At 35.4% G+C, this 21,903-nt stretch overlaps 1 protein-coding gene across 1 annotated transcript in view; it reads right to left on the reverse strand.

Moving 5' to 3' along the window:
• The window catches only part of ABCB5 (ATP binding cassette subfamily B member 5), a 98,003-nt gene that overhangs the window by 21,887 nt on the left and 54,213 nt on the right, over positions 1-21,903 (reverse strand). Inside the window, exons 16-22 of the mRNA XM_020289626.2 lie at positions 20,437-20,580; positions 19,371-19,475; positions 19,139-19,216; positions 14,171-14,254; positions 6,406-6,609; positions 3,467-3,567; positions 1,889-2,029 (exon numbers count right to left, since the gene is read on the reverse strand). Coding sequence (XP_020145215.2) covers positions 1,889-2,029; positions 3,467-3,567; positions 6,406-6,609; positions 14,171-14,254; positions 19,139-19,216; positions 19,371-19,475; positions 20,437-20,580 — 857 coding nt within the window. The remainder of the gene's footprint in view (positions 1-1,888; positions 2,030-3,466; positions 3,568-6,405; positions 6,610-14,170; positions 14,255-19,138; positions 19,217-19,370; positions 19,476-20,436; positions 20,581-21,903) is intronic.

Raw genomic sequence — 21,903 nt, forward strand, 5'->3', positions numbered from 1 at the left:
TTTTGAGTTTATAAAATCACCAGACATCCTACACGAGTATGAATGTGGTAAGAAGCTTGCTTTCTACTAATACCCAGGACCAGTTATACTGAAGGCATGGGGCCCTGGAGATATGAAACGGCTGCAGAAACTTTAGAGCAACATGAGGTAAACATGTTTTGAGTTTCAAGCAATTGGCTTGCAAACAAACTTTTGGCATGCAACCAACTTGTAAGCTTGAGAGTGCCTGGATTACATTAGAACCAGGGGAAAACTGGCTAATTTAATGGGTGCCAGTGGGCTGAATAAACTAATTTATGTGATTCCAGATTTTGTGTCTTGTTAATTTATCTGAGTAATTAGTCTATGTAATCAGAATGAAGCACAAGCCTAAATAGAATTGTGGTTTACAAGTTCACACAGGCAATGCTGCACACTGGGTTAGAGGGTAGGCAAGCCTGCAATTTCTGTTGAAATTTTAAATACGGATGTTCCGTTTTACAATGAAATCTGCTTCTAGGAAACTGCTAAGTGGCCTCATAACCAGGTAGGATTTAGGAAGACTGGGATGGTGTGAACTGTGGACTGTTTTCTTATAAGTGCCTAGAGAAGAAACTTCCTGGGACCTCAGTTAATGCTTAATAAGTAAATAAATACACTTTCATGTGAATAGAAACTAAAGATTATTCCAATTTGTTCTGACATTATTTGGTTTCAAATGACCTTTGGACATTTCTTCAAAATGGATATATCCTCAAAAAACAAATAAGTGCCAGCAGTGAGGCTACTCAAAGGAATGCCCTGAGACTTGGGAGGCAAAACCCCAAGATCTGTTCCCAACGTGTCTGCCAAATGGCAGCATCTTCGGAACGGGTCTGATCCCTCCCACATCATTATTGTGAAGAGGATGATACTTGCTTGGATGGACATGTTTTGGTGGGCTTGTTAAAAAAGAATGTTATTTTGTTGAGTCAAGTAGTATATGGATTTCTCCAGCTCTAAATGTTTAGCAATGACATTTATGATATAGATTAGCAACATTTCTGACATTTTAGGCTTAGGAAGCTCAGAATTAGTCATCAAAATTAACTTTTCTAATTTCAGCAGTTGAATTAAGTGTTCTTATAAAACAAAGAAATTCATAACCATGTGAACAGAACTCTAAAATGAAAGCTCCAACTAATGGTTTGGGAAGATGCAGCGTCATTGGATACCATGATCAATTTCAAATGTGACTTTTTTTTTTTAAGGAAAACACTCATTTATATGTGTTTCTTCTGGAGTATTTGCTTATCAAATAACTCAACTTCTATGATTTGTAGTTGTGCTTAATACAGCCATCTCCACACTGAGAATTCCATAAAGTACCACAAATTCCCTAAGGAATGGATGATAAAAAGGCATATTTTGTCCCTAATATTCTGATGTTTTAGTAAACTGAAACAGGGAGCAATTTATTAGGGAGTTTAACTCAGATTACATGTATTATATCAGAATCAGTAATTTACCAGTTATGCTATACTTCTTATAAATACTAAGTAACAAAAAAACTAGCTTAATTTAATCACTTTACAATGTAAACATATATGAAATATCCTACTGTACTCTGTATATAACATATACAATTATTTGTTAGTTAAAAATGAACTTAATCCCAATTACCCTGATTTGATCATTGCATATTACATACATATATCAAAATATCGCATATGCCCCATGGATATAAAAATATTATGTACCAATAAAAAATTCAACAAAAACCAAAACCAAAACAGTTTTTAATTTTCTAAGCATGCCTTTCCTGCATATGTGATTTAAATGATAATCCACTATAAAGCAGACATCTTTCTCATAAATAAGTACAAAAATAAGTACCCACTTACAGAGTTTATATGTTTGCACAACTTACATGAACATGCCTTCTGGGGTCATTCGTCCAGCTTGAATTAAATAAGTTCCAAATCGAAACCCTGCTGCATAGGCAAAATACACAAAAGCATGACTGAATGCATAACAGCTTCCAATGATCTGTGCTTTCTTCAAGGTATTTCTGAAATGCACAAAATTTACCAAGTAATGAGACATAAATTATAGCAAGGTCAATTTAATAAATGTAAAGTAATGAATATAGAGAACTTTGAAATGTTATAATTTAGTGGATGTACGTTTTTCTAAGGATTAAAGAGAAAGTGATTATTTTTACTACTGAGAGTTATTTTAGAGAAGACAGTTAATATAATGATTTTCTCTATAGCTATATACTCTGTAGGGAGTGTAACAAGCTACCTTTATATACTTTCAAATGAATGGACAGTCTATGAAAGGATAGCTAGGGTAAGAGTTAAAGAGATTTGGTTTAGAGGTATTTAGAATATTCTCTAACTTTCTATTATAATCTCGCATTAATAGAATAAGCAGTGGAAATTAAAGAGTGGTAGCAACAACAAGCATGAGGCCAAAAGAGTGCAAAGCTAATCTTTCTGATAAATTAATACAAAGAGCATCAGTAAGCCAATGTGATAAGGAGGACTAGTTTAAAATGAAAAGGAGTAATATGTGTATTCACATTTATTGTGTATATATTCATTTTAAAATGTAAACCATTGACGGGGCATGGTGGGTCACGCCTGTAATCCTAGCACTCAGGGAAGCCGAAGCAGGAGGATCTCTTGAGGTCAGAAGTTTGAGACCAACTTCAGCAAGAGCGAGACTCTGTCTCTACTAAAAGTAGAAAGAAATTAGCTGGGCAACTAAAATAGAAAAATAAAAAAAGAGCTGAGCATGGTGGCGCTTGCCTGTAGTCCCAGCTACTTGGGAGGCTGAGGCAGAAGGATTGCTTAAGCCCAGGAGTTTAAGGTTGCTGTGAGCTAGGCTGATTCCACAGCACTCTAGCCCGGCAACAGAGTGAGTCTCAAGAAGAAACAAACAAATAAATAAATAAAATGTAAACTATTTTAGGGATTTAATGTAAAGGACCAGGCAATCTTATTTTCTTTCTTAAATATGTTACTTCATCAATCTTCTTCCAGGAAAAAAAGAAAAATGTGTATGTACACTTAATAACAATGAATGGCAATTGGGAGGACTTAAAATATTTATTCTTTTTTGTTTGTTTGTTTTTTGAGAGAGGGTCTCACTCTGTCATCCAGACTAGAGTGCAGTGGCATTTATCATAGGTCACAGCAACCTCAAACTCTTGGGCTCTAGCAATTCTCCTGCCTCAGCCTCCCAAGCAGCTGGGACTACAGGCATGTGCCACCATGCCTGGCTAATTTTTCTATTTTAAAATATTTATTCTAATTGTGCTTGCCCTCAACTCCTCTTCTAATTTCCTCGTGGTTGAAGTCATATGAGAAATTATGATATGCCATTATTAGGGAAGATTCCAGAGCAAATGAATTGGCAGACAAACCACTGCAGTCATTCAGGAGTACTGTCTTCACAGAACAAAATACAGTTAAGGGAATCAGCATGAATCTACAATCACCTGTGTTGAGTCTGAAGCGTCTCTTCATACATTTGCTCAAAGACTTTTTCTCTTGTTAACGACACTATAGTACGTATATTCTCCACAGCTTCGGTCGCTATCTTATAAAATAAGACAATAAAATTAGTAATGGTTAAACTTTTCCTGGTTGTGAATTCCAGTCAGACTGGGGACATATTAAGCACAAAAAGCCAATATGTTTTCCTGACAAGTATTTTCAGCTTCCTTCCCCACTACTTCTCACTAAAAAAAAAAAAAAAAAAAAAGATAGGAAAATGACACTTCAGGATAATATAAACATAAGGAAAATTTCTTCTGAAAGATTTAGTCCACTGATCTAAGTTTAGTCCCCTTCAAGTTTTCACTGAATTTCAATTTAAACTGGTTCTGCAGGCGAGGGAATCAAACATTAGTGAGCATTATGTTCACATGCATAGGAGCTTCCTGTAAATTATGAAACAATTCAAGTAATTGTTGAATTAAGAGAGAATCAAATAATTATTTTATTCCAGTATAGAAATGCAAATAGCAGCCAGAAAGGACTTAGGAACATTCCTGTAAAGTGACACAAGCTCTGGCTCTCAAATTCTTTATAAGATAAAGCCAGTTTTCATCTTGATGTCTGTGAACTTAAAACTATATTTAACTCAAATATGACTAGTGCCCCTTAGTATTTATATAGTTTTTTTTTTAAAAAAGAATGCATAATTACATGGGATTCAAAATGGAGGAGCCTTGGCTTAGAATAATAACTTTTTGGACATGAGAACACATGTTGGCTTGAAAGAGAAACGTCCTGTCTTTGCATTCTATTTTCAGGCTGCCACAGTGAGCTGGGGACAGAGGAGACCTGGGTCGACACTCAGCATTGTCTGAAGAACAACTTGGAGCTGCAGGAGAGAAGCCTGAACACTTGGACTGTGGTCAGGGTACCTAGATTCTACTCTCAATTTTGATGTTGTTTTAAATTCTCATTAATTTCAAAATGAACTCAAAGAAACCTTCATTTGAATATATTCTGTAGTATGCAAAGAAAATGGATAAGAATGCTGAAGACTTGTTTGAGGGAAAAGAAACAAACGTAAAAATCTTTGTGACCATCTTTCATAAGAAAGAAAGGGCTACTATTACGGAACCTTAGAAAATAGTCTTTTAAAAAAACTAATAATGCCATTTTAAGTCTGAAAAATAACACATGTGATTTGTCCAAATCTACACATGCAGCTGAACAAAGACCTATATATTTTATTGGTCTATATTCTAAATTGGTGTTTGGCAAATTGACATATTCAAAGCCACAGAGAAAGGACTTCAGACTGCCTATTTGAGTGGAGTTACTGACTGTATAGTCCGAAGTTTATTCCAATGATACAAAAAAGAAATGTCAAAGGGCACACATACAACTAAAGATCAGGACAAAAAATAAGACACGTGAAATATAATTAATTGGGCTTTGTTAATTTACAAATTGTGTAAATTATCACAATGTTGATATCACACAGGGTGGGCTAAACAACTGTCTACAGTCTCTGAGGCAAATATTTGTTAAGTAGGTCAGTCTGCAGAGCACAAGCAAACATTCCAAGGGTCTTTATCTAGTGCAAGAAAGGTGGAAAGGTCCAAGGGTCAGGCAAACCAGATTACGATGGTGAGTTAACGTGCTTGGCATCTCTGCTCATGAATATTCATGATATTTATACTGTGCCAGTTGTGATACAGTCACTGTGATGCAGACTATAAACGATTTTAAAATCATTTTCATATTTGGAGGATGTTCACCAATGTGGTAGAGATCGTTGAAACCATATCACGAGAGGAGCAGCTTAAAGACCCTAATGTATGGCCAACAGAAGACTCGGCGTTAACATGATTCAGCTTCTGAAAGGTTGTCACGAAAAGGAGTTGCTGGACCTTTACCAAGATGGAAGCCAAGAAGAGTAAGATAGGAGGTCACCACAAAACAAAAACACCAAAACACAAACTGCCTACTACCCAAGGCTATGGAGGGGTAGGCAGCCTGGGAAAGCCATGTACCACTCACCACTGGAGGGAAAGGGGGTGCAGTACAAGATGCATGGACACTGGACAGGAATGTTGTATGAGGGACTTCTACTTCGGGTGAGTGGTTGAACCAAATGATGGCTATTTTAATTCTTAGGTATTACGATTATACAATAATGTTTCCCTAAATCTCTAATACAATGATTATTTTTTATGAATGTGGTTGATCCTAAGAAGCTCACATATCTGTATGTCAAAGCAATTCCAAATAATTAAATAAACTGTTCATTTTGATCAGTATAAAAATGTCCTTGTCTCTGAAACCTTATTTTAGGCACTGTCAATATCAGTGCATTGCCTTGTATTCAGTAACTGCTATACTTCATTTGTTTTCAAAAATAAAATACCTAGAAGAATTTCTCAGGAGCGATTAATTATTCAATGATCAGAGAATGGGGAATCATGACGTTAGAAAACTCCCCCATGATATGGTGGCAGTATTAATGGCTGACATTATTAAGTGCTTACTGTCTTCCAGGCACTATTCTAAGTGTTCTGCATAGAATAATGTTAAGTGTTTTATGCAATATTCACAAAACTCTGTAAGTGGATACTATTTTATTCCCAATTTATAGATGAGAAAATTGGACTCAACAAAAGTTGACCTAACTTGCTCATACTACACATTTATTAGTGACAGAATATGGATTCTAACTCAGCCAATTTGAGTCCAGAGCCTTTGTTCTAAATCATGTACCCTGTTACTTTCTATCCTAAACTGGTCTGTATGTGTGTGTGTGTGTGTGTGTGTGTGTGTGTGTGTGTGTGTGTATCACTTTACAGATTCCTAAGAGATGAAGTTAACATATCATAAAGATGGAAGCTCTGATTATGTTTCTCTTAAAATGTTACGATGGTAATAACAGTCTTCATTTTACCTTTCCAGCACGTTTAAGTTCTTGCTTATCCTTGTTGGCAAATCCAGTCATTGTTGTGGTTTCAATCATTCCTGTCAGAGCAAGTACTGGAGCAATACTCAGAATCAAGAGTGTCATCTCCCATCCATATATAAAGGAAATAATAACTGACAGTCCCATGTTAGTTGCATTTTGTGTTAAGACACCAACCCTTGAACCTGTTGCCTATAATCAGACATATTTTGGAGGAAAAAAATCAGTTAACTTTAAATTAACAAGAATTCCTATTATAGTTCATTGTAAAACAAGGTAGATATTCTTTTTTTAAGGAGTTATACTTAGGTTATAATTTGAATTTATACTTAGAGATTAAATAAGACACATATTTTTTAAATGGCCTTGATTAACAAATATTATTTCATTTTTCTGCCTTATGTCCAATATTGAGACGTCCAAATGAACTGGCATTTAGTTTAGTGGAACACCATAGGATAGAAGACTATATAGAAAGAAGATAGGAACAGACTATTTGAAATTAAATACTACCTACTTAGAGGAAGACTTTTATGTTTATGTTATTCCACCTGAGAGCTCTCCTTAAATAGTTGTGCAGGATTTTAAACCCCAATCCTAATTAAGTGTGTTGAAAGCTGAAGTTATAGGATTTCTTTTGTCTTCTCAATGATAGATACACACCCACACTCTTCTTCTTTCCTTACACCCAAACATGCAACAGCAGTAAAACAACACACATGTTCATGCATGTGCATACACATACACACACCCCCATACCTGTTCGATCCTAACTTATGGATAAATCTTGGTAATATAACCGATGTTTAAAAATGGCAGAATCATAGTTACTATTAAAAGAAACTAAGAAAAAAAAGAGTCAATCTTTTTTTTTTCATTTATTTATTTTTATTTTTTGAGACAGAGTCTCGCTTTGTTGCCCAGGCTAGAGTGAATGCTGTGGCGTCAGCCTAGCTCACAGCAACCTCAAACTCCTGGGCTGAAGTGATCCTACTGCCTCAGCCTCCCGAGTAGCTGGGACTACAGGCATGAGCCACCATGCCCGGCTAATTTTTTTTCTATATATATTAGTTGACCAATTAATTTCTTCTTTTCTATTTATAGTAGAGACAGGGTCTCACTCTTGCTCAGGCTGGTTTTGAACTCCTGATCTCCAGTAATCCTCCTGCCTCAGCCTCCCAGAGTGCTAGAGAGTTAATCATTAGTTAAGAATTTTATACTCTATACTACTTATAAAACTGTGGTCACATTTGCTAGGAATTTTATGGGTAAGTAATATTTTAATAATTAATAGCATTTATAGTGCCAGTTGGACATACATGCAAAACAGACATGTACTTAAAATTTAAGTGTTTGGCAAAGATGGTTTGAATTATGCATATACATTCATTTTGAAGTTTTGCACAGTCTATTTCATGGAAGTAAAAAAAAAAGAAAATGCTATATTTTAGCCTATATATTTATTAAAATAGACTCTAATTCACCTTTAACACCATTCTAAGGTGACTTGTTAATTTCTATTTTAATGGAAAAAATTTGCATTATGGAACCTCTAATAAATAAGATTTTTGTCTATTTTTGTACACTTACTTTTTACATGAATTCTTTCTATTATAATATTATATAATAATATTCTATTCTATTATGATAATATAATCATGCAACGACCTTAACTCACACCATCTGATTCCAAACTCAGTGTGTTTTGGAGTACAAAGCTTTGTGTAGGAGTGGCAAGAGTTGATACGGAAAGGAGGCCAATGTGGAGAGGAAAGAGTAGGGCAGAAGGGAAGGTATACCCAAAGAGAGCCAAAATAGAAGAAAGGATGAGAAGAAACGGTACCCATAATTTCCACACTACAGTTGTAGCTAATATATAAAGGTACTCAAAAAATGCCAACTTTAATGAGTACTAAACAAGCACTTTACGTTCATTATCTTATTTAATCCCATTGCAGTGCAAAGAGGTGGATACTATCACTAGTTCTGTAATACTGATTGGAAACGGAGGTAGAAAGACAAAATAACTCACCCACAGTCACATAGTTGTAACTGGAGGATATTTGTTCCTTGACCCATTTGGGAGTAAGTGGCTGACCTGATACCTATCACCCCGGCATACTTAGGGATGATTTCTTATAAACAAGAACACTGTCCTCATGACCAAAATACCACCATCAAAAGCAAGAAATTAACATTTAATATCCAACTAGCATCTAATTCTTAGACCTCATTCCAGTTTTGTCAATTGTCTCAATATCTTTTATAGCAAAAGGATATCCAAGTCAGAATCACACATTCCATTTAGGTGTTATGTCTCTTCAATAGTTTCCTTCAATTTGGAATAGTTCTTCATACTTTGACAATCACAACCTTGACTTTTTTGACGATGACAGGCCAGTTATTTGGTAGAATGTCTCTCAATTTTAGCCTATTTGATATTTACTCACAATTAAATTCTAATTTTGTATCTTTGGCAGGAATACTACAGAAATGATGCTGTGTTCTTCTCATTGCATCCTTGTCAGTGGCACACAATTTTGATTGGTTCTATTCCTGCTGTTGTTCACTTTTAAAATTAATTAAAATGGTGTCTTCTAGGCTTCTCCACTATGAAGTTACTCTTTTTCCCTTTGTAATTCATAAATGTTTTGAGGCTCTTTGAAACTATGTCAATGCTGAATTTCTCATCAAACTTTCAATTTATTTATTGCAGTCTGAGCTAATGACTTTTTATTTTCTTTAGTAGTTTATAATCTGTTAATATTATATAATTGTTTATTTTGATATTCAAATTGTCCCAGATATAGCCAGTGGAAGTCCCTTCAAGTTGTCTTTGTTGTCTTTTGACATATCTCTATCATTCTTTGAATATGTCCTTACTTTCTGACACAAAAAGATTTTCCAAGTTCATCCTGTTCTAACTCTACTTTACTGCTGGAATCAGTCATTTCTCTAAAGATTCCTGGTTTATTTTAGTGGAGAATATTATTTAGCAGCCTAGATAAGGTGCTAGTTGTGCTTATTATTATTACTAGAATACCAGTGGACAGAACTGGAGTGTGTGTGTGTGTGTGTGTGTGTGTGTGTGTGTGTGTGTATGTATGTATGTATTGGAGTGTGTGTGTGTACTGATAAATGAATTCACACATTTACATCTATATTTATTTATTTATCTATGTGCATTTCTTGAATTCATGAGTTGGAACTACATTATACATGAATCAGCACAATAGATGCTGACTACTATAAAACCACCCAAAAAAAGCTAAAGCTCACAACTCATAAAACAACAGCACAAGAAGGGAAACAAACAATAAGGTACTACCCAACATGGTGAAAAGAACAGCAACTCACATATCAATTCTATTTCCTAACATTAACAGTTTGAATGTGCCACTCAAAAGACAGGCTGGCTGAATGGTTGAACAACCCAACTATCTGTCACCTCCAGGAGACACATCTAAAGCACAAAGATGCACACAGGCTCAATGTGGAAGGATGGAAAAAAATATTCCATGCAAATGGAACCAAAAGAGAGCAGGTGTAGCCACTCTCATATCAGATAAAATTGACTTTAAATTGACAATAGTAAAGAAAAACAAAGATGGTCATTATTTAATAGTAAAGGGAGCAATTCAATAAGAATACATAATAATCCTAAATACTTATTCACCTAACAGAAAAGCGCCCAGATTTGTAAAGCCAACCCTACCGGATCTAAGCAAAGAGATAAAAAGCAGCATCATAATTACCAGGAACTTAAATATCCCACTGACAGAACTAGAGAGATCATCCAAGCAGAAAATAAATGAAGAAACATTGGACCTAAATGGTCCAGTGGAACTCTAGAACAAATGGGTATAACAGACATTAACAGAATATTTTACCCCCAACTACTAAATACACATTCTTCTCATTAGCACATGGAACATTCTAAGATATTGATCATGTTTTAGGCCACAAAATATGTCTCAACAAATTCAAAAACATAGAAATAATACCATGTAACTTCTCAGACCATGGTGGATTAAAACTGGAAATCAACTCCAAGAGAAACACTCAATTCTATGTAAAGTCATGGAAATTAAACAACCTGCTGCTGAATGATTATTGGGTCAATAATGAAATTGAGATGGAAATCAAAAGATTCCTCAAACTGAATCACGAAGAGGAAACAAGCTATTTGAATCTATGTGATTCAGTAAAAACAGACCTATGGGTAAAATTCATAGCCTTAAATGCCTACAGAAAAAAGATAGAAAGATCACAAATTAACAATCTAAGGACACACCTCATGGACCTAGAAAAGAAAGAGCAAACCAAACCCAAATCCAGCAGAAGAAAAGAAATAACTAAGGTCAGAGCAGAACTAAATGAAATGGAAAACAAACAAAAAATGATACAAAGGATCAATGAAACAAAAAGTTGGCTCTTTGAAAAGATAAACAAAATTGATAGACCTCTTTCTAGGTTAACCAGGAATGGAAGAGAGAGAACCCAAGTAAGTTCAATCAGAAATGAAGAAGGAGATATTATAACTGATATCACAGAAATACAAAACATCATCTTTGAATACTATAAAAATCTCTATGAACATAAACTCAAAAACATAGAGAAAACAGACAAGTTCCTGGAAACAGATAACCTCCCAAAACTCAATCAGGAAGAAATACAACTCCTGAACAGACCAATAATGAAAAATCAGATTGATGTTGTAATAAAAAATCTTCCAACAAAACAGGCCCTGGGCCAGGTGGACTCACAGTCAGATTTTACCAGACCTACAAAGAAGAGCTGGTACTCATGCTGTAGACATTATTCCATAACATCAAGAAGGAGAGAATCCTCCCAAACTCATTCTATTTAGCCAGTAGCACCTTGATACCAAAGCCAGAAAAGGACACAACAAAAGAAAACTACAGACCAATATCCCTATGAATATAGATGTAAAAATCCTCACTAAAATACTACCAAACTGAATTCAACAGTACATCAAAAAAATAATCCATCATGACCAAGTGGGCTTAGTCTTAGGGATGCAAGGATGGTTCAAGATATGTAAATCAATAAATATGATTCACCAAATAAACAGAAGCAAAAACAAAGTTGATATGATCATCTCAATAGATGCAGAAAAAAGTATTTGACAAAATTCCGTACCCTTTCATGATAAAAACCCTCAACAAAATAGGCATAAAAGTAACACACCTCAAGATTATATAAGCCATATATGACAAACCCACAGCCAATACCATACTGAATGGGGAAAAGTTGTAAGCATTCCACCTAAGAACTAGAATAAGACAGGGATCCCACTGTCACCCCTTCTACTCAACATAGTGCTGAAAGTCTAGCCAGAGCAATCAGGAAAAAATAAGAGAAAAAAATAAAGGGTATGCAAATCAAGAAAGAGGAGGTCAAACTATTGCTTTTTGCTGATGATATGATCTTACATCTAGAAAACCCCACAGACTCCACCAAGACATTCCTAGAATTGATAAATAAATTCAGCAAAGTCTCAGGTTACACAATCAATGTACAAAAACAAGTAGCATTTCTATACGCCAACAACAGTCAAACTGACAGTCAAATCAAAGACTCGATACCATTCACAATAGCTATGAAGAAAATAAAATACCTAGGAGTATACTTAACCAAGGAGGTGAAAGATCTCTACAAAGAGAACTACAAAACACTGAGAAAAGAAATTACAGATGACACAAACAAATGGAAAAACATATCATGTTCATGGATTGGTAGAATCAGCACTGTAAAACTGTCCATACTACCCAAAGTGATTTACAGATTCAATGCAATCTCCACCAAAATGCCAATACTTTTCACAGATCTAAAAAAAACAATTTTGTGCCTCATTTGGAACCATAAAAGAGAGCAAATAACCAAAGCAATCTTAAGCAAAAAGAAAAATCTGGAGGCATCACATTATCAGACTTCAAACTATCCTACAAGGCTATAGTGACCAAAGCAGCATGGCATGGACACAGAAATAGAGACATAGACCAATGGAACAAATAGAGAAAGCAGACATAAAACCATCCACATACAGCCAACTGATCTTTGACAAAGCAGACAACAATATATACTGGAGAAAAGAAGCCCTATTCAATAAATGGTACTGGGAAAATTGGATAGCCATATGAGGAAGAATGAAAAAGGCTTTATATGTCTCATCACTCATAAAAATTAATTCAAAATGAATAAAAACCATAAATGTAAGACATGAAACCATAAGAATTCTAGAAGGAAATGTTGGAAAAAACCCTTCCAGATATCAGCCTAGGCAAAGAATTTATGAAGAAGACCCCACTGGCAATTACAGCAATAACAAAAATAAATGAATGGGACTTGATTAAATAAAAAAGCTTCTGCACAGCTAAGGAAATAATCAACAGAGCAAATAGATAACCTACAGAGTGGGATAAAATATTTGCAAGCTATACGTCTGATAAAGTGATAATAACCAGAATCTACAAAGAACTCAAGCAAATCAGCAAGGAAAAAATAAACAACCCCATCAAAAAGTGGGCAAAAGATATGAACAGAAGCTTTTCAAAATAAGATAGATAAATGGCCAATAAACATATGAAAACATGCTCATTGTCACTAATTATCAGGAAAAAGCAAATCAAAACCACATTGAGATATCATCTAACCCCAGTGAGAACAGCTTTTATCAAAAAGTCCCAAAACAATAGATGCTGGTGTGGATGCAGAGAGAAAGGAATGCATAAACACTGTTGGTGGGACTGCAAACTAGTGAAACTTCTGTGGAAAATATTATGGAGATTCCTCAAAGAACTAAAAGTAGAACTACCCTTTGATCCAGCAATCCCATTACTGGATATTTACCCAAAGGAAAAAAAAGACATTCTATAAACAGATACCTGCAATTGAATGTTTATAGCAGCACAATTCACAATTGCAAAGATGTGGAGTCAACACAAGTGCTTGTCAATTCATGAGTGGATTTACAAAATGTGGTATATGTATACCATGGAATACTACTCTGCCATGAAAAAGTATGAATTAATGCTTTTTTTCAAGAATTTGAGTGGAACTGGAGACCATCTCCTAAGTGAAGTATCTAAAGATTAGAAAACAAATACCATATGTACTTGCTATTAAATTGGAACTATCCAATGAGCACACATGTGCACAGAGGGAAGTAAGACTCAGTGGAAATCAAGTAGGGGGAAAGGAGTAAGAGGAGTGGGCAAAAACCTACCTAACGGGTACAATGAACACTACCCAGGTAATGGGCACACTCATAACCCTGACTCAAGCATAACAAAATTGATACATGTAACCAAAAACATTTTGGTCTGTTAGCACAATCCCAAACTCTATAATATTTTGAAGGAATAATTTAAAAAGTTAATCATAAGAAAAAAACTCTTAAAGTATGTAATGTTTTCATATTTTCTTTTCTTACTGTTTAATTTTTAGCTTTTTTCTTTAACTCATTCTTGGTGTCTTCTTTAGTCCTTTAGTTATAGCTATTCTATTATATGTGTCAAATCTTCCTTGTTTTGGATTAAAAATACCCCGAACTGAAAGGCTTCCTTTCATATTTCAATGAAGGTTACCTGTTAGACATGAGACTTACCTGTCTTCTTAATGATATGGGTCATCTCAGCATAGCTCACATATATGCACAGACACATGTGTGCATGTGCACATGTGCACACCATTCATATACATCATTTAAAAATAAAAGCAATATACATACTCCTTGAATTTGTGCTATATCTGTAGCTAATATTGTTGTCAAGGCTCCTGTGCTGTTTTCTTTATCATCAAACCAGGCAATATCCTAGAGAAAAGGGGAATTAATATATAGTTGGCAAAAGCATTCTTCTCTGACTTGTGATTTCGTTGTAGTAAGTCAGAAGGCATTTACCTGCTTCCTCACTCACAGATACTTAGTCCTTGTAATAGAGATAGAAGTAATCACATAAAATATCAAGTAATCACATAAAATATAGATTTTTTTTTACCTACAAAAAGACCACACCTTTGATTCTTATGTCATTAATATCTATATTTAGATGCAAACTGAAGAACTTAAGCCCAACAACTTGGACTCATTATCATATTATAATATTGTATAATAAACAATGTTAAAAATGATCACTTTGAACCATGAAGTAATTTGTAATTTCACTCCACAAGAGAGCAGACTCTATGCAAAGAGTAAGACAAAGCACAACACAACTTAGAAACAGTTTCAAAGCTTTCTACTCAAACCAACTAATGATAAAATGTCTCTCTCCTCTTTAAGGGTCACATAGGCAAGATTTTCCCTGACACTTCATATTACCCCCTAGATGTTACAAGCACTGGGCATTGTGAAAGGCTAAAAAGGCAGAAGGCTGTAAAGCACTGACAGCCAGGAACGTGCAACCTAAAGGGACACAGCCATAAAAGCATAATGCAATAACCAATTTTATTTTCAACAGCAAATGGAGATGCATGTCTTAGCACTTCTCAACCTGAGGAATTAATTCCTTTTATTGGCTACTGAATGTTTCCTCCCACTCATTCAAAGCACTTGTATCTCTTATGGATTGAAACCATGTGGAGAGTATTTCTGAAAGATGGTTTATTTTTAGTGAGTAAAGAACAACAACAACAACAAAAAACTGTTGGTTTACTGCAGGCCAGCCAAGGCTCTGAGGCCCACATTACAAGTTGCTGCCAACTAAGAAAACAAAAGCATGACAGATGAGGCCTGTGCATTAATCATGCAGTTGTGTTAGAAGAAAACACTCTCATGGTGGGTACAGTCCCAGCATGATAGCACCACTCTTAGCCACTGCATGGGGTAGGAGTCCCAATGAGTTTAGGGTTCTAGATGCCCAAAGAACATCCTACAGAGATCAATCACAATCTACACCGCATAGTAGCCACTTTGAAAGCACAACCCCAGCCAAGAGCCTAACAAACTGTGAACACACATCAGCAGTGATAATGACTACAGCACCTTTGAGCTGGAAGACGTTATCTGCTTTTATTGTATACCTCCAAAATTAAGATACACAGTATATTCTCTAATTGCTTCTAAATTTCAGCACAACATAGAATGGAGGTACAAAAAATTTTTATATATAATATAAAGTAAAAACTATAGAAAAACAATGTGTTATTGAATATTACATTCCTGATTCCATAATAACCTGCTATAACACATAATGTGTAGGCATATATGTGACTAGTCTTAGTCATTATCTGATGTTGAATTGGCAAAATGTCCAAAACTGCTCTTCGACAAGCCAGCAATTGTGCACAAAAGTTGTTTTCCAGCATAGGCAAGATATGCTAAAACATTTAGCGGAGTTTCTGGAACTTAGCTGGTGTTGAGTAAAAATTAGTTCTTCCTGACTGTAATATGAGTAAGGCTATCAGGCTTTTTGATGCTAGTAGATCCATTTTTTTTCCAGCCAATAATTCTACTTGAAATAAAAATACAGTAACACTATCATAAGTGCTTGTCATGTGTTTTCTCATTTAATCATCATTACCTAATTCTATGAGGTAGATACTACGATTACCTACATTTTATAAATGAGGAAAATAAGGTACTGAGAGATTAAGTAACTTGCTCAAGGCCACACAGTTGGCAGGTGCTGAGGTCAGGATTTCAACTTCAGCAACCAGAGGCCAGAGGTTTTTTTTTGTTTTTTTTGAGACACAGTCACACTCTGATGTCCAGGCTAGAGTGAGTGCCATGGCATCAGCCTAGCTCACAGCAACCTCAAACTCCTGGGCTCAAGCGAGTAGTTGGGAGTACAGGCATGTGCCACCATGCCCGGCTAATTTTTTCTATATATATTAGTTGGCTAATTAATTTATTTCTATTTATAGTAGAGACAGGGTCTCACTCTTGCTCAGGCTGGTTTCGAACTCCTGACCTCGAGCAATCCACCCGCCTCAGCCTCCCAGAGTGCTAGGATTACAGGCGTGAGCCACCGCGCCTGGCCTGAGGCCAGAGTTTTTAATCAGTTATCTTGTTCTGCCTCCCATCTGAATGAAGCATTCTAGACTAGTTTCATTACCTGGTTCTCTTGCTTTCGGACTTGTTCCAATCCTTTTGGAAGTAGCTTAGGTACTTTTTGAAGCCCCTCAGCAATCGCCATCAATGCTATCATCCTGGGATTTAAAGACCCCTCACAGAAGCCCTAGCCAATCTAACTGAGAGGCAAATGGGCCAAACTAAACTTCATACATGTTCAAAATCCCAATAGCTCTGTAGGTCAACATTTACCATTACGAATTATAAACTTAGCTTTGAAACACAATGAACAATGAATTATTTACAACTATTGAAGTCAGTCACAATTAGAACATTCTTTTCAACTAGAAGGATCTCAAGTAATCACATAAAATATAGATTTTTTTTTTTACCTACAAAAAGACCACACCTGATTCTATAAATACCTCTACCTCAAAAGTTTAAAAATGGTTATAAAAAGCAGTGCAAGCCTCGGCATGCTTGCTAAGCCTTAAAAAGTCTTATCTTAGGACAAAAGCCAGGTAATAAGAGTTAGGTAAAACCGTACATTAGGTTTTACTTTGGAAGAAGCAAAATCGTGAAGATACTTACAAAGAAAAGGCCAAATACTACTGTTTTCCTTCAATTTTAAAAAGCAATGATAAGACACAAAAAGAATGCTGAAGGATGAAAAGGGAAAACAAACGATGTCCTAAAAGGGACTGAGTTGAACTTATGGGGACATTTCATAACACCTGCTATATAGCCTGGGGCTTCTATGCATGTTTTGTAAATATGTGCATGTTTTTGGAAGCTCAGAGTTTATGGCTTATAGATTGAAACATTCTTATGAGCAGTGGCTGCTTTATCCAGGAATGTTACTCTCTTGGTGTTCATATGGGGCTTATGCTAGGCAGAGGATTAATGCCCAGTATTAACCATCAAAATATTAGATTAGCCTCATGGCCTTGAGATTCCTCCACTAAAAGCATTCTATGGGAGGCCGGGTGTGGTGGCTCATGCCTGTAATCCTAGCACTCTGGGAGGCTGAGGCGGGTGGATCGTTTGAGCTCAGGAGTTCAAGACCAGCCTGAGCAAGAGGGAGTCCCTGTCTCTACTAAAAAAATAGAAAGAACTTGGCTGGACAACTTAAAAATATATATATATATATATTGTATATATATATATACACAAAATTAGCCAGGCATGGTGGCTCATGTCTGTAGTCCCAGTTACTCGGGAGGCTGGGGCAGGAGGATCACTTAAGCCCAGGAGTTTGAGGTTGCTGTGAGCTAGGCTGACGCCACAGCACTCTATGGACAGAATTCTGTGAAGTTCAAAATAATGCTTGGAAAAATTAAAATTTGTATTCTTCTGTATAACAACACCCAGACATTTAGGAAACAATTTCAAAAATGTCTAGAAATTTAAACTAAATATTTATTGAACAAGGAAAAATGTAAATTCATGAAGAAAAACAAAAATGAGCAGAAATTGTCAACAAGTGTGAAATACAGTATTAGTTAATTTAAGTTTCACCTTATTTCTTAAATGATTTAAGGCAAAGACATAAAGTGTTCATAAATAAAAAATAAAATATGTTTAACATAAGAGATTAGTGTGAGCATCAAATTGATTTATGATCTCTAAAGTAAACTTCTTTTTTTCTGGATTAAAGAGTATCTCCGCATATGGAACAAAAATCAGACCTTTCTGAACAGAGGTGTAAGGGCAGTGACTGCTTCAGAGAATCGAGTTGCTATGGGAAACTCCAACTTGCTTCACTGCATTTTGTATCCTGTACTTCCCTAAGAGTACAAAGGTTAAGGAATTTTGTTACATGGCAGCCCTCGGAATACTCCTTCTAAAAGTCACAATATATAAAAACTGGTTTTGATGACTCAGTCCGAGTGACAGTAACTCTATTTCTGAAAAGAAATTACCCTGGCAGGAAGCTATTTGTTCCTGCCCCATGAAGTTTGGCGACACAAAGTGAGGTGAAGGTCTCCAAATGATGACTGGCTTTCAGGGTAACCCAATACACCTCAGCCTCATGAAAGACTTTTAGAGGTGCCAATGGGAGACGTTCCTTCCATTTGCTCCCAAGACTCCCTTCTCAAGATTACTACTTGATCCACCTATTTTTAGTTATTTCGCAGATGTGACTGATCACCTGGATGAGGCATGCAGACCTGGCAGCTAGACTGATGTTATCTGAGTTCAGGACTCTTCCAACGAGGGCAGAGAGGCTGGCTGCTTTAAGAAGTATGGAGTGGAAAAACTTGAGCTATGCCCATGGATGAGAAATAGAGGAATCAGTAACTCCTTTGCAAATATCTTCCCAAGATATCAGAGCTCTTGCCTCTCCTTTTCAGTTTTACTTTAGTCTTCCATTCTGACCCTGGAATACTACATTATTTATTAAAAGAAAGATTTGTTGTCAAGATGAATGCAAGGAACAAGGAGTAGACCCTAAATCCTTGCTTCCTATAAGCTGTATTTTTGAAAACCACACAAATTTTTTCTATTAGGAAAATATACTATGAGAATTCTGATGTCAGATTTTCTCTGCTCAGAACAAAAATAGCATGCTTTTAAATGACCAAAAGGAAAGATTATGTCAAATTGACTTCAGACAGAACTAAAACCTGGAATATTTTACAACAAATTTTAAACAAAATAAGAAAAATTCAGTTAAACACTGACCTGATATAACATGGCTTTAAATGCCAAATGTCTTAGCCTCATGGTTAAGATTTCCCCTGCTCTGCCAAAAAATAATCCCTGGAAAACAAACAAACAAAAATCTACATTTACTCTTCAATATTTTTTTTTCTATTTCTTTGTAACATTTAATTATTACATTTTAAAATCAAATAGAGAGGATAACATCAAAAAGTAATTATGCTCTAGCTTGTTTAGTTGATTCAAAGCTTACCTGCATGAAATAACTGACAAAGCAAATAGCACCCAAAATGACAAATATCATGGAATACATTTCTGCATCATGCTTTAATGTAGTTTTATCATTATTTTCAAACATCTGAAAAGGAATAGATTTTTTTTCATCAGTTGTTTGGAGGAAAATGTAAAAAACAAAAAAATAGAAAAAAAGCCTAAATTGTCTATACACCAGAATTTTTTGAATACATTTCAACATAAGAATAAAGCCACATATGCATTTTTGGAGGAAAAAGATGTACATTATTCTATCATTGTCAATTAATTCCACATGATAAAAATAATTTGCTTTTATTTCTCCTACTTAAACTATGTAAATATGGGATCAGACAATTGAGTCCTCTATCCGCTATGATCACAGTATATTTTCAAGGAAACCACCAGTTTGTTTGAATTATTATTCCTAATAATTTTGATAACTCGGGTTCTTAGTATTCTTCTGCTTAGAGTAGTGACTGTAATGTGAGACTTTTGTATATGCTCCTAGAAATTGTTCCTGAATTTAATATATACATAGACATTTCTATTCACAAAGTGTAGCTGTGTAAATCACAGAGACTGAAGTTTCAGGCTAGAATTTTTGTAAAGACTGAAGATTTAACATGGATCTAGTAAGATCCTTGGACCCACCAACTGTCCTGGATCCGTTAGCACAATCCCAAACTCTTGTTATTTCCTCTCCTTGAACTGGCTTGTAATAAAAAATTGCCATTGTTCCAAGTAGTTGAAAGGAGAGGAGTTGTATTAGTCTATTTTATTGCTTCAGTGCTTTGGAATGCCGATACAACACTGGAGTCAAAATTAGAAAACAAAACAATTTCTTTACTGATCGCCCAGTCAACAAGGTCCAGCTAAACACTTCACAATAGATGGTGGTTTATCTCCTAAGAACATTAGTTAACCTTCCTATCATGAACCCCACACTAAGGGTGATCCACTAACACTACCAATTTCCCCCTTGTGGATCAGAGTGCAACAAGCTTGCTGTCTCATATCATACTTTCTTTAAATTGTTAAAAAATTAGCAAATAAGTTTTACTTACAGTTACAATTTTTGCAAAGATGATGGAAAATACTGGATGAACGGTTCCATTTAGAATAGAAGCCAATGTGCCCAGAACCACAAGAGGCCATTCAGACTTGTTTAACTTAAAAATTTTTAATAGAGAAACTTCAGGAAGACTCACCTAAAAAATAAAACACATTGGTTAAAAATGCCAGTTTGCTAGCATAATGGAACCTGGGGAAGTTAGCCAATCATAAACAGAACTATAATGTAAAATATCAAATACAGCAGATAGCAGGATAGAAAGCATAATTTTTCTTAGAAAAAATTCACTGCTCATATTACTAATGATGACCCTAAAGCATAAACTAAAGGAACCTTATCCAGAAGTGACTATTTGTGCAATATCACCTTTTGGCATTTCATTCAGTTGCTATCATTAAAAAAGCACAAATTAGCTCACATGTCTGATAGCTAAGAATCACAGGAGAAAAATTAGGCATATGTTTCTTTACTCTTCTTAAACTTGGTGGAATATGATACTCTAGGATAGGGCAAAATCTAGGTAGGAGCTAAGCAGGGAAAGTGCAGAAGGTAAAAGTTTTGCTAGGATTTTAAACTGGAAAGTTCCTGTCTTGCAAGATTGTTTCTAGAATTAAGCTTCATCCAATACATTTGCAACTCTGTGTATTTGCAAACAATACGTACTCAATAACTGTTAGCGGCCATTGCCTTGCTGGAGTTATTAGAGAAGAAGAGTTTATGACACAAAATCCAAAGTTTTATGCAGAGAAAGTACAATGCAAGTAGTCATTCTGGTGTCTGCCAGCCTTTCCCAGGACACAGGGAGGTGACAAGGGGAGCTAGTGGTTCCAGTGATCAGAGGGTGAATAATATCATAACAATCTTGCCTTGCTCTTGTTTGCGATATATAGTGGATTTATTTCAGAAACTTAAAAAATCTTCTGAATACGTTTGCAGTGAGTAATTATTTTAAGTAGAAAAGTAGACAGTGAGCTATTTGGTGTTTCATACCAAAACTTCCTCATAAAGTAATGACGTTTATGAACATAGTAACCAGGGAATTCCTCATGAAGATTATAAAGTAGTTTATAATTCTTGTTCTAATCTTAATCTGGTCCCTCTAAGGTAAACCGTGTGGTTTGGACGACAGAACTTTTAAAATTCTAAATCTTGAAAGTTTGTTTTCAGGGTGGCTCAGACCGCAATGATATTGGATTACTTAATAACTTGACTGTATCCATCATCTTTTCTGCTGCAGTTTTCTGAAGCTCATCATCATAAAAGGCATCACCTTATAATTAGGTCACTGTCCAAAAGAATATACAGGAATTTAAAAAGTTGTACACCAACTCTTTTTCAAGCACTGAGCATGGAGCTAAGTGCTTTGCACAATTACCTTATCCTGTGACAAAACTAAGGCTGAGCATGTCCTAGGACACAAGTACATTACATAGCCAGAAAATGTATGAGCTATCTTGCT

The sequence above is a fragment of the Microcebus murinus genome, chromosome 9 (assembly GCF_040939455.1).
Source record: "Microcebus murinus isolate Inina chromosome 9, M.murinus_Inina_mat1.0, whole genome shotgun sequence".
Classification (NCBI taxonomy): Eukaryota; Metazoa; Chordata; class Mammalia; order Primates; family Cheirogaleidae; genus Microcebus; species Microcebus murinus.